Source organism: Carassius gibelio, chromosome A16 (genome assembly GCF_023724105.1).
Source record: "Carassius gibelio isolate Cgi1373 ecotype wild population from Czech Republic chromosome A16, carGib1.2-hapl.c, whole genome shotgun sequence".
NCBI lineage: Eukaryota > Metazoa > Chordata > Actinopteri > Cypriniformes > Cyprinidae > Carassius > Carassius gibelio.
The window spans coordinates 22,099,665-22,114,489 of NC_068386.1; the positions used below are offsets into that span (position 1 = coordinate 22,099,665).

At 37.2% G+C, this 14,825-nt stretch overlaps 1 protein-coding gene across 1 annotated transcript in view; it reads right to left on the minus strand.

The window, feature by feature from the left end:
- The window catches only part of ascc3 (activating signal cointegrator 1 complex subunit 3), a 205,551-nt gene that overhangs the window by 150,380 nt on the left and 40,346 nt on the right, over nt 1–14,825 (minus strand). Inside the window, exon 6 of the mRNA XM_052617566.1 lies at nt 8,498–8,699. Coding sequence (XP_052473526.1) covers nt 8,498–8,699 — 202 coding nt within the window. The remainder of the gene's footprint in view (nt 1–8,497; nt 8,700–14,825) is intronic.

Here is a 14,825-nt window from a genome sequence, read left to right on the forward strand (position 1 = left end):
AGTTAGCACTGAGGAAAATATGACAGCAGATGCATCTGCTAAAACTGACTAATAACATGTTCTGAGCAGTTTAAAATATTCATCTGTTTTTGAAAGGTGTTACAAATCACACTAAACCCCTAAACAAAAACAAAAAAAAACTTTTGTAGACGTTAAACCTAAAGTGTCCATGGGACACTATGCACATACTTTAAAATGGTTAAAATCTCTAAAAGTCTATGTTGAATGATAAAGACCCTTTGTTAATAATTTAATTGGAAAAAATGGGCAAAAGTATAAGTACATAAAGATTAATCAATTAATCGTAAAAATAATCGTCAGATTAATCGATTATCAAAATAATCGTTATTTGCAGCCCTAATATAAATACTTGGACTAGTTTTTACATAAAGTGTAAACATTATGAAGTTTCAATAACAATATACACTACTATACCATTCAAACACTTGATGTAAATATATATATATATATATATATATATATATATTGTTTTTTTTGTTTTTTTTATTTCCTTGAATCCTTCACAGTAGACTATAAGCTATCAGTCTGGATAAGATGTAAAATGAGAAGCTATTGGGTACTGGCACGTTGTCTGTGAAACAGCTCTCTGTGAATACAGGAATCCAGCACGTGCACATGCACATGCACAGAAAGCTGCTTCAGACCACACCAGTAGAGTAGTACCGAGATCTCTTTTGCGTTTTAATGGACAAAAACACACACAATTATGTTTCTGATGAGTGACCATGTCAAAGTCTTAAATGAGTTAAAAAGTCCTAAATTACTTTAAAGACTTAATGAAGAAGATTGGATGCTTTTCAGTCATACAATTTTAAACATTCAAGTGCTCAATTCAGTACAAGCGCGCTCTCTGTGAAACACTTTCTGTGAGCTCACACCCAAAGCGTGCACACATAGAGCCACAACTGAGAGCAGGTGACTACAGAATGAAGATGTTCTGTGCCTTATTGAGCGTAAGCGGCCAACTACATACAAAGTCATGTAAAAATGCAGTCTTGATGACTATTCATGTTAACAGTCTATGTATACTAAACACTGTCAGTATTGGGGTGTAACAATTCATCGATATGGACCGATACGTAAAATATCGATATCTGTAGTATAAATAGCCAAAATAGATATATAATAGATTAAAACAGATATATAATATCAAAATATCAATATATATATCTATCGATATACTCCTGTAATGAATCGAATCATATAATTTTTTGAGGTATTGATATCGTATCATATCGTATCGTGACAAACCATCTGATTTACACCCCTTGTCAGTATATAGGCTACTGGCAGAATGTAAACCGTTAAGAAACAAAATTTACGTGGGACAGTTAGATCCGTGCATGAGGACTTAAAGAGACAGCAACCTAAATAAACCTGCTGCTGTAAAACACAATAATAATATGTACACTGAGGACCCATGTAGAGTTTCATGACAGAACTTGATAAGTATACATGCCTATACACTAGGGCTGTCAACGAATATTCTAAATTCGAATATGTATTCGAATAGTTTTTAAAAAATGAATTTCGAAGGTGAAAATTAATATTCGAATAAATAAAAAAATGTGGAAAAAAACGCCTGCGGTAGTAGAGGCGTGGTTTCCTGTTTTGCGAGTGGGCACACTAGCGCGCCTGAGGGTTCAGGGACAGGTCACAGGAGTCGCACTGTCTGGCACATTATCACTGCTGAATGTTGACGCGTCTTCATGGAAGATGCCAGCAAGTGCAGAGCCCAACTGGACCGCAGCAGAGAAAGTGAGGTAAAATTGTTGGCCCGCGAGACAAAGTTGTATGCAAGCTATTTACTGCGTTTGAGCTCCGTCACTATATTCTTTTCATTGACTATTTTAACTTAAAAATCAATTTTATACATCATCGTTTACGTTTATATAACATGAATATATCCTCTATTGTATTCTACAAACAAAAACAATCAGAGCGCCTCGCTATCACTAGTTTTATTTTGATCTACCGGGTCAGCTATTAGCTTTTAGTCCATTAGCATCAACAAACGTTGTTGCTGCTAACTGCGCTTACATTGTTAATACTCTATTCACACACATTACGACTGCTGTACTCACTGTTACTTGCTTTAATGGCGGATGAATGTCTCCACTCTGTGCAGCTCGAGGCCATGGGGAAGCAGATTCGCGACCTGGAGGTAAGGCAGGCCCAGCTGAGAGAGCGGAGAGCGATCTTCCCAGATGTCCTTCACTGCGACGTCGGGACACCACGGACCCTGGGTGCATCCACAGCGTAGGACGCGAGCCGGGTCTCGGGCAACGACTTCTCCCCCTCCTGCCTTTGATATCTCCATCCGGAACCGCTTCGCTCCCCTCCGCGAGACAGGACGCGATGCTGTGATCATCGGAGACTCCATCGTCCGACACGTAAGTGCTACGTTAGCCGAAGTTAAAGTGCACACTCAGTGTTTGCCTGGTGCTCGTGTTCTCAATGTTTCTGCGCAGATACCCGCGATCCTGAAGGCCGACGAGAGCCCCAGAGCGGTCGTGCTTCACGCCGGGGTTAATGACAACACGCTGCGGCAGACGGAGACGCTGAAGAGGGACTTCAGCAGCCTTATCGAGACGGTTCGCAGCACGACGCCCATGGCGACGATCGTTGTGTCAGGACCACTGCCCACGTATCGACGAGGACACGAAAGGTTCAGTAGACTTTTTGCTTTAAATTAATGGTTGTTGTCATGGTGTAAAGAACAGAAACTGCTATTTGTTAATAACTGGAAACTTTTTTCTGGGAGCGTCCTAGGCTGTTTCGCGCTGATGGATTACACCCCAGCAAAATCGGAGCGGAGCTGCTTTCTGACAACATCTCCAAGACACTTCGCTCATTGTGACTAGTAAAACAATTCTCAGATAACTATTATGATGAGTTTTGTTCCACCCGCTTAAATGATAAAAGTACTTGCACTGTAAAAACTATTAAGACTGTGTCTGTTCCCCGAATAGTGAGGTCAAAATATAAATATAATGTAGGATCTAGAAAAAATCTTATCACAATTAAACCAGAAAAATGTAAAGTAAATGAACAAAAACAAAGTTTGGGCTCATAAATATTAGAATCACTCACACCAAAAGCAGTTATTGTAAATGAAATTATCACAGATAATAGTTTTGATGTACTCTGCTTGACTGAAACATGGCTAAAACCAAATGATTATTTTGGTCTAAATGAGTCGACTCCACCAAACTACTGTTATAAGCATGAGCCCGTCAGACTGGTCATGGCGGAGGGGTTGCAACAATATATAGTGATATTCTCAATGTAACCCAAAAAACAGGATACAGGTTTAACTCTTTTGAAATACTTCTGCTAAATGTTACATTGTCAGACATCCAAAAGAAATCTAATGTATCTCTTGCTCTGGCTACTGTGTATAGACCACCAGGGCCATATACAGAATTCCTAAAAGAATTTGCAGATTTCCTCTCAGACCTTCTAGTTACAGTTGATAAGGGGCTAATCATGGGAGATTTTAATATTCATGTTGATAATGCAAATGATACATTAGGACTTGCGTTTACTGACCTAATAAACTCCTTTGGAGTCAAACAAAATGTCAACGGGCCCACTCATCGTTTTAATCATACACTAGATTTAATTATATCGCATGGAATCGATCTTACTACTATAGATATTGTACCTCAAAGTGATGATATTACAGACCATTTCGTGCTGCGTATAACTGATATTAACTATATGTGTCAGCGATACCGTCTGGGCAGAACAATTGTTCCAGCCACCAAAGAAAGATTCGCAAATAACCTGCCTGATCTATCTCAACTGCTATTTGTACCCAAAAATACACATGAATTAGACGAAATTACTGACAACATGGGCACTATTTTCTCTAATACACTAGAAGCTGTTGCCCCCATCAAATTGAAAAAGGTTAGAGAAAAACGTACTGTACCATGGTATAACAGTAATACTCACTCTCTCAAGAAAGTAACTCGTAGTCTTGAACGCAAATGGAGAGAAACTAACTTAGAAGTTTTTAGAATTGCATGGAAAAACAGTATGTCCAGCTATAGACAGGCTCTAAAAACTGCTAGGGCAGAGCATATACACAAACTCATAGAAAATAACCAAAACAATCCAAGGTTTTTATTTAGCACAGTGGCTAAGTTAACAAATTACCAGACGCCACCGGATTCAAATATTCCACCAACGTTAAATAGTAATTACTTTATGAATTTCTTCACTGATAAAATAGATAACATTAGAAATACAACAGCAAATGTAGATTCTACAGCGTCTAACACTTCAGTTCCATCCATCGCACCCAAAGATAAACTGCAGTGCTTTACAAATATAGGACAGGAAGAGCTAAATAAACTTATCACTGTATCTAAACCAACAACATGTTTATTAGATCCTGTACCCACTAAATTACTGAAAGAGCTGTTACCTGTAGCCGAAGAACCGCTTCTCAATATCATTAACTCGTCGTTATCTTTAGGTCACATCCCAAAACCATTCAAGCTGGCGGTTATCAAGCCTCTTATTAAGAAACCAAAACTAGATCCTAGTGTACTGGCAAATTATAGGCCTATTTCAAATCTTCCATTTATGTCTAAAATTTTAGAAAAAGTTGTGTATGCTCAATTGAGCACCTTCCTGCATAAAGATTATCTGTATGAAGAATTTCAGTCAGGCTTTAGGCCCCACCATAGCACAGAAACTGCACTTGTTAAAATTACTAATGACCTGCTCCTTTCGTCAGATCAAGGCTGCATCTCATTTCTAGTCTTACTTGATCTTAGTGCTGCGTTCGACACCATAGATCATGACATACTCCTAGATCGATTACAAAACTATACAGGTATTCAAGGGCAGGCTCTAAGATGGTTTAGATCTTACCTGTCCGATCGCTACAATTTTGTTTACTTAAATGGGGTGTCATCTCATTTATCATCAGTAAAATATGGAGTGCCACAAGGATCCGTCCTAGGTCCCCTTCTATTTTCAATATACATGTTGCCCCTTGGTAATATTATTAGAAAATACGGAATTAGCTTCCACTGTTATGCTGATGATACTCAGCTATATATCTCAACGAGACCAGATGAAACTTCCCAATTATCTAAGCTAACAGAGTGTGTTAAAAATGTAAAAGATTGGATGACAAACAATTTTCTCCAATTAAATTCGGATAAGACAGATATATAAATTATTGGACCAAAAAGCACTACACAGAATCTTGTAGATTAACAATCTGCAACTAGACGGATGTACTGTTACTTCCTCTACAGTCAGAAATCTGGGTGTTATATTAGACAGCAATATGTCTTTTGAAAGTCATATTTCCAATGTTACAAAAACTGCATTCTTCCATCTTAGAAACATTGCCAAGCTACGAAACATGTTATCTGTTTCTGATGCAGAAAAGCTAGTTCATGCATTTATGACCTCTAGACTGGACTATTGTAATGCACTTCTAGGTGGTTGTCCTGCTTCTTCAATAAACAAGCTACAGGTAGTCCAAAATGTAGCAGCTTGAGTCCTTACGAGGTCAAGAAAATATGATCATATTACCCCAATTTTACAGTCTCTGCACTGGCTACCTATTAAGTTCCGTATCAGTTACAAATTATCATTACTTACCTATAAGGCCCTAAATGGTTTAGCTCCTGCGTACCTAACTAGCCTTCTACCACGCTACAACCCATCACGCACCCTAAGGTCACAAAACGCTTGACTTTTGGTAGTTCCTAGGATAGCAAAGTCCACTAAAGGAGGTAGAGCTTTCTCACATTTGGCTCCCAAACTCTGGAATAGCCTTCCTGATAATGTCCGGGGTTAAGACACACTCTCTCTGTTTAAATCTAGATTAAAAACACATCTCTTTCGCCAAGCATACGAATAATGTAGCTTTTAAATTGTGAGAGTAGTTGCATCTGATCAAATGTGCATTTTATTCATTAGCTTGTGTTAAACTAATTTTACTTTGTTGGATAAGCAGCTATGCTAATGATGTCTCTATTTTGTTTCTATGTTTTGCCACGGGATGTAAATGTAACTAGGGTTTGCACAAGCTCCAGTCTGGATCCAGAACACCTGAGATGAGATGATGCTGACCCTCAGAGGACCCCAGATGATGCTAACCTTGAATCAACAAACAGAACTAACAAATATTGCTACATGTGTGACTGCATCATATAATAACTATTAATTAATAATATTGATAGTTCATCGTCTAGCTGACTACGTCTTGTATTATTATTATTATTTTTTATTTTTTTCTAAAATCCTGTCAAATGTGCACAAACTACTAGCTACTACTAAATATTGTAGAAACATAATTTTCTGTAAAGTTGCTTTGTAACGATTTGTATTGTAAAAAGCGCTATACAAAAACTTGAATTGAATTGAATTGAAATTTAAGATACAGTTAGCATACCATTCGACCACTAGCAACATGAGGTCACATCTCAGAAATGTGCACCCAAATGAGCATGGCATAATGTGTGGAACTCCAGCTAAACAGTCACGTCTTGACACTTAACGTTACTTTGCATCGCCCGCCACAACACGACAAGAGGCCATAACGGATAAAATAATTTCGTTCATTTGTAAGGACATGAGACCGATCAGTATTGCGGATGGGGCAGGCTTCGGGGAGTTCTGTCAAGCAATGGATCCGAGGTTTGATTATTTATCGTTTCATGTCAAGGAAAAGTTCCATGTTTACAGCACAGCTCGCTCGGAGCATTCAATGCCAGCTCTATATGCTGTGAAACTTCAATTAATATTAATGATATTTGTTTCAATCACTGAATGAATCCTGCTATATCTAGGACAACAGTCGCGACCTTAAATTGCTTGCACAAAAATTAGTTTGTTCATTTAAACCGTTTTGCGCAGAGAACGTGAGGGTGAGAGTGCATGAGGTCTGCAGTCTTGGCCATTAGTTGATTTCATTGTTTTTGTGTCGGTAATACGGTGTCATATATGTTTAAACTTAAATAGACTACCTATACAAGGAGTTATGTCTCTGTATTATTTTGTCCAGTTATTGACGTAATGCATTGACAACATGCGCAACCAGATGTTCGAATAGTTCGAATATTCGTGTATTTTTTAGAGGGAATATTCGAACGTCATTTTTGAGCAATTTTGACAGCCCTAATACACACACACACACACATATATATATATATATATATATATATATACAACTTGCGTGTCAACTCTGTTAAAAATTACACCATCCATTTTGCAGACTCTTTGGGGTGAAGTAAATGTCTCTGTTTTGCTTTTTGTGTTTTTGTTATATTTGTCAGTAGATAACAATTTAAAATTTAAAATGATTGCATTTCCAAATGCAATGATAATTATGGAGCGGATATTTTTGGAAATATCAACACTGAATTATCTCTCCAGAAAGCACTTTGTAATATCAAAAATCTTCAGCACACAAAACTGCTATCTTTCTGAAGGCATAATATCCTCAAATATATTCAAAGTTACTAGCTTGACAACAAAATTCATTAATACCCAAATATCTTATTACTCCAAATAAAATGCTTCAAATCTTACAAAAGAGACATCTGTGTGGCAAATTGAGGAAATTCAGGTACGACAGATGAGAGTTTGTCATGGATCCCATTTAAAGCTGGGGTTTTCAGAGTTATTTTTGTTTGGTTGTTGTCTTGCAGTGGGATGATTGAAAGGCTGAGAACGCGAGGAGACGTGTGAGGTATTAACACCTCATCTCTAATCTCTCTCCTCATGCTCTGCCTCATTTGGACGGCAGCATTTTTAATTAAACAGATCATTGCTCTTTTTCATCCTGTGAAATTAAACATTAAGAGAAAATCCCTTCTGCAGAAGCTCCAGATAGCAGTTTTATCACGCTTTCTCTCTCTTCCTCTTTTCAATAGGCCACACTCTGATATGTAGAGAGGTGCTTGTTCACGTAATGAAAGAGAAAGACAGACAGACAGACAGAGACAGACGGAGAGACAGACAGAGACAAATGAAGAGACAGACTGAGATACAGAGAGAGACAGACAGAGAGAAAGAGAGACAGACAGAGATACAGATAGAGACAGACAGAGAGAAAGAGAGACAGACGAAGACAGACAGAGAGACAGATGGAGACAGACGGAGACAGACAGACAGAGAGAGAGAGAGAGAGAGAGACAGAGATACAGACAGAGAGAGACAGAGAGAGAGACAGATGGAGACAGACAGAGAGAGAGACAGACAGAGAGACAGACGGAGACAGACAGAGACACAGACAGACAGAGAGAGAGAGAGAGAGAGAGACAGAGATACAGACCGAGAGACAGACAGAGACAGACGGAGACAGACAGAGACAGACAGAGACAGAAAGAGAAAGAGACAGACGAATAGACATACAAAGACAGACGTAGAAACAGACGGGAGACACAGACCGAGATACAGATGGAGAGACAGAAACAGACAGAGACAGACAGGTGCTCACCTCTGCAGTCTGAGCTCTTTGGGGTCAAAATGAAAGGTGTTTTCACAGGTATCCCCTTCATCCCCTCTTTTCTCACGTTTCCTCTCCTTCTTCTCTTCTTTTCTGTAAATCTTCATCATGTGCTTCTCCTGCTCGGACTGGATGGTCACCTGGCAGCCGTATGTGGGCTTGGCGGATTCATCTCTCATCCCTTTAAGCATTCCTTTAGTAGCCATAAACAAAATAACAACAGGACAAAATGTAGTAATAATAGTAACAAAAATAATAGTTATATATTTCTAGTGTCACTGAAGCTACTGAAAATTCATTTAATTTGGACTGCACTATTCAGAACAAACCATAAATAAGCAAACAAACAAATAAATAGTCACTGAAAATCAGGTGGTACTGGCAATTATTAATGTGTAACATATTTTCAAAAACATTGGAACAGAAGATGCATCTGAAACAATTAAAAAAGATGCATTTACATAGTTTGTGTAATGCCGCTTCTATTAAAGGTCCCATATTGTACACTTTTCCAGAGTTTTGTTTTAGGCTTTGATGTCCTTAAGAATATAAATTTGTGGTATAATTACCAAAAAGATATCTCATTATATTCTTACAGCTTCTTTCTCAGGAGGTCTGCTAAGAACCGGTCGATATTAGCCTGTCTAGTTAATATTCATAAGCCTCTATGATTGGCCTGCTGTTTTTTGAGTGACGCACGGCCAGACCAACCTCAGGTAACTAGGGTCAGCCAACGTCACAGCGCTAGCTGGAGGCAGCGAAACAGAGGGGAAACCGGAGGCGACCCACTCAAACCAGCACAGATTCGGCTACGTAAGGAGCTTAAAATATCATCTTGTTGTGATGTTGGGTGCCAGAATCTACATAATACAGCCTCAAATTTTAAATTTTATTGCATATCTGCAGCCACTGCCAGACAAACAAACCGATAACAGCTATGGTTACACAAGATAAAATGAGCGTACTGGACAGAAACATTAATCAAAATTGCTTGTGTTTGCAGCACACATTTATTGAAAAGGTTCAATAAAGTATTGTTTTCTGTTGTTATGGATGAGTCTACAGATGTCTTGCCATATATCTCACAATGTCCTGTATGAAAAAAATGTCTTTGCATGTGTGTAAAACAACAAACTGACAATTTATATATAATCATTTGTAATTGTATATACTAGAGGTCGACCGATAGTGGATTTTGCCGATACCGATAGCTAGGTTGGACCAAACTGGCTGATACTAATTAATTAACTGATAGTTTTTAAAATGGATACTGAAAAAAACTAAAATAGTGCTTTATTTAAAAAATTAAAGACTCTACTGAACTATATTAGCAGTAGTAATAATAATAATAATAGAAGTAACAATAATAATAATAATAATAATAATAATAATAATAATAGTAAATGTTGAAATTACCACACTCTAATAGGGCCCTATGAAATCCGTTTTATTTTTTCCTAAATCCAAATTTTGTTATTTTCCCAAATTCAGTTATTTCCGTTTAAATTTGTTGGATTCAGTTTTTTTACATTAAAATTTTCTCCGCTCCTTTTTAATAGTTAAATTAAAGTTATTAATCATAAAGCATGTCTAATTAATTAAAATCATGAAACTTATACATTTTCATTTTTATTGTTATCAATTCAAAACATTAAACTTTAATTTAATTTATCTTTTAATTACTGAAAATTAAGCAAACTTTTTTTTGGCAAACAAAGGGGATTTTATTATTAAAATTAAAACAAGGAAAAAACATTGTGTGATTATCCCTAAAAAAAAAATATGTTTGTTTCATTTTAGTAGTAGTAAAATGCTGCATTTCTAGCAATATCAGGATGTTCTGTAATTGGCAAACAAAGTTAAATATTTTTTATTTTATTTATTTTTCTTACTCAAATTATTATTTTTTTTATTTTTTTCTAGTGCTCATATAAATCACTTATATGATTTCTAAGTTTCTGTCTAATCTTTTATCATTTAAAAAAAAAATATGCAGTGGTATGTTTAATGACAAAAATAGTTTGTAGAAGCCTTCAATAAAGTTGGTAAATATTTTTTTCATATTTGGGGGGTTGGCGGTGTAGACAGTCCAAGAAAAATATTTTCAGGAATCTCATTTTTCATGATACCTTCTTCTGATTTAAAAAAAAAAAAAACTCATGAGACATGTGACTTTCAACACATTACTTTTCTAGATTGCTCCAGTATTGATTTCATGTATTTTTATATTTATAAAAAAAGACACTTCAGTGTCTATAACTTTTAATATTTTTGAGGATTATCAAATCTGGTTGATAAAAAGTAAAGCCCGAAGGGTCATCTTTCCAAAAACACCAAAATTATGTGTGTAACAAACATTAAGAACTCACCGGTATCACACACACTACAGGCGCATCACGTTCAGCTTGAGCAGTGGTCTAAAAAAAAGTTTATTTACCAAACGAACACAAGTTTACTTCAAGAATGATCAATGAGGCATAGATAAGTTTGAAGTGCAGTGTTTAAAAAATGGAGCAAACGGAAAGAGCGATCTATACTACAGCTCTATAAATGAAGCATACAGACTTTATTAGAGCCACAGAAAGACAAATGTTTCGATGAAAATGCTCAATAAACAAATTCATTATGTACATCAATAATGAATTGGATGAATATAATGTAATTTAATGGAAAAGTATGTGAATGGCTCTCAGTGGCAGGGCAGGATTTTCTGTCAGCTGCATTTAAATCCAAAGTTCTCACTCTGTTCAGCATGCAGCATCACGTTTCTAAATAAATAGCACATGCTGTCAGTGATTTCAACTACTAGAGGCCGCTCTAGTGCTGTAGAATGAAAACAGAGTCTTCTCAGCCGTTTCAGCAACGCACACAACCCAGAAAACTAATCGCCATGGATTCTTGCCGATAACCGATTGTTCCAGCAATCAACTATCGGTGCCGATTAATCGGCAAAACCAATACATCTGTCAACCTCTAGTATATACATTGTTGTGATTTATTGTGGCTGGAACAATAATGTAGCTTCGAAAATAGCTGCCTGCTGAAATTGAATTGGGTATACATCTTCAACATGATGTGCTAGATAGACACGATGCGTTTGTCTTACACGTTAGATGTGATTCACCTCATAGTAACAATCCTGTCAGATCATCCATCCTTTGAGTGAGAGTGTAACGTAACATCTCGGCCCATCTTTTTGACATGTTTCAGTGCTGTTGTTGCTCAATGCTCCGCAAGGGCATGGACGCAATGTTGTTTGGGGGTTTGACAGAAGGAGAGTGGGACGCTGGGCAGTGCTCAGGGAGGTGACTGAAGGAGGTGACTGTGTAGTTCTGACGTCAACTTTTTAAGGAAGTCACAACGGTTCGTAAAAAAATCACAGCTATTTTAAGAAGGCTGTGTGCATTTTATTGTTGACTTACTGTTTTGAAATGTTAATGGTAGTTAAATAGCCCCTAGACCTCAGTTACTGTGAAAAAAGCCAGGAAATGTCAACTTTGACAATATGGGAACTTTAAGATTATTAACCAATGGTAAACTTCTGTATAAATGATGCCACATCAGAGCCACCTTAAACTTGCATTATGCACAAGTGCACCCTAATCCATAGTAAATTCACTATACATAACACCTAAACAAGTATGACATAAAAGCAACAAGTGATAAACAATAAAGCCTTTCTGTTGCACAAGTTCCCCCTAATAATATAAAACATTAAAACTGCTTTAAGAAAGTCCTTTGCCATGGAACCATGGTATTTGGAGGTCAGTGTCATCAAAAAGCTTTAAAAGCTAAATATAAACAGAAAAACTGACTGAGCTGTGAATGCACAAATAATGCTGTCATCCAGTCTGACAGTAAATGACTAGATAAAATGAAACTACAGGTCAACTGTTGAAATCATTAACTTGTGGGACTTGTGGGAAGTTGGTCTCTCGTTGCTGATGAAAGCAGCTCAGCATCTAAAGGTATTTTTGCTCCATTCATCTATACAAAACTATTTTGGCTCAGCTCTTGTAAGACTAAGTTCCACCAGCGAAGTAAAGGCTAGGGTTTAATATTAACCCTATCAGAGGGTTAAAGAGCTATCAGACTGCCTCTGTCTGCAGCACAACAGCTCAATAAAAAGCCCAATAGCTCTTGAAAGCAGATGAGATGAGATGATTGCATCGGGGCATGGGCTGATTGTCTGAATGATCTCTGCTTTATCTCTTCTAAAAGGCTCACCCACGGCAAACCCATCTGCTCTCCCTTTCACAACACGTCTTTCATTCCTGCTACCTGAACACTTTGCTAAACTGTCCCTCCATAAGCACTGCTCACTAGACAGTTCACACAACAACAAAAAAATTCCACCATCACTTGTACACCTTTTTCGTGGAAAACCACGGGAGATGTTTAGGAGAATGTACCAGGGTTTTTCCTACATTTAAGATTTTTTGGCGGCCGCCAAAACGATTTTTTTGTCCTGCCAAAGCCTTATTTGATCTGTAATTGGGTTTTGTGAGTGAAGCAGACTACTGACGGAGTGACGGAGAGAACGAGCACAGCGCTCAACCCCCACGCGGGCACTTTCCGTCTTCAGTTCTGTCTTTGCCCTCTCCCTCACATAAAAATCAGCTGATCCCAGGGTCGTCGCTAGTGGGGTGAAAGGTGGTGACGATTATAGGGGCACACGGCTGAGGGAGTGCCCCTGGCGATCTCAACAGTCTGGCTGAGGCCAGCCTAAAAAGACGCTCAGGATAGTTGACAGGCCACTGCTGCTTGTGGTCACAAAAGCTTACCATTTTAACGTGTTTTTAAACCTTGCCACTTGTTGATTTAAACATTAAAAAGAGTTTAAAGCATTCAAACACAAGACACTGAAAAGCTCAACTGAGAAGCTGTTATTCGTCTATGTTCGGTGAGCAGGCGGAGAGAGAGAGTCGCATATCACAGACAGCAACACTGAACCCAGCTCTCCTTTGTGAAGTTCTCCTCGAACTTCCCCCTGCACCTGAACCAACAAATACATATCGCAGTTTAAACAAACAGAAAAGGATGGGAAAGTCCAATTCAGCACCGCGGTGTTCTGGAGCTCATGCAGAGAGATGCGTCTCAAAATGCCTCTTGTACCGTCAAATACAAATACCGTCAAATTCATTCCGTCTTGGAAAGCATGTTCGAATTAAATGGTCGGTTATGTCTTAAATGAAAGTAAAAAGTTTAGAAAAAAAAAATTGATGTGCATTATATTGGATGTATTCATCGTCTCTTAAAGTGACCACGCCTAATTTAGCTATTTATATCTGCTGTAATGTTAGTTAATCCAAGAAAATGAAAGAAAGAAAAATCACACACTGCTCTCGACTGAATTACTTAGTAGTTTTACCAAGAATTAATGCACAGTCAAACCAGCAATTATTCAGACGCCAGATGTATATTTTTATTAGTAGGTGCAGGACACTATAATACATTTATGCAGGTGAGTATAGCAAAATAAAGTGAACTGCGACATATCATACCCAAAAATTCTTCATACAGTGGACCACTAGTGAAATTGATTAATAATAATAATAATAATATTGATAATGATAATATTAATAAAATTGGGACCAAAATTATTCAGCACCATATATATAAATAAAAAAAATCTATACAGTTATGAGGTGTTTTGTGTGTGTGTGTGTGTGTTGACAAATCTTTCGTGATGTCCTAAAAGCCAGGATTCCCACACAACATGTCCGCTAAAGTCTGATTTGTGACCTAATGACTCCTTTGAGCCGATTCTTTATAATGAATGGTTAAAACAATTGGTCTGCCGTCAGTGTCTGAATCGGTGTATAACAAATCATTACTTCTTAGAAGAACATACACATCTGGAATGAGAAAGTAAGTGTGCTTACCCCATTTAGCAAGAGTGTTAAGTAAAATTAGCCTTAATAATCCACAGTATGTATAGGCCTATGACAATGTGTAGTAAATTACCTATAAAATTATTTAGTTTAAAGTTAGACTGGAGTGAGATGAAACTAGATCTGTTGCTATAGCTAGCTGCTAATTTTATTACATTTTAAATGGGGAAAAAAGCTATTATACCTTTTAACGTTACATTTTTAATTGATATGATTATACTAAAATAATTTTCAGGTATATCAAAAAAGGATTTTATCTTTCTTAACTATGAAAGCCAGTCATGGAAAAATCACAGCTTTTTTTGCAAAGAGGTCAAGAAAAGATGACAGTGATCGTTTTTTCATGGATAGGATAAAAAAAAAAAACTGTTTCTTTGTATTTGTTTTAAATTTAACATTTATTGTCAATATTGGACTTGCAGATC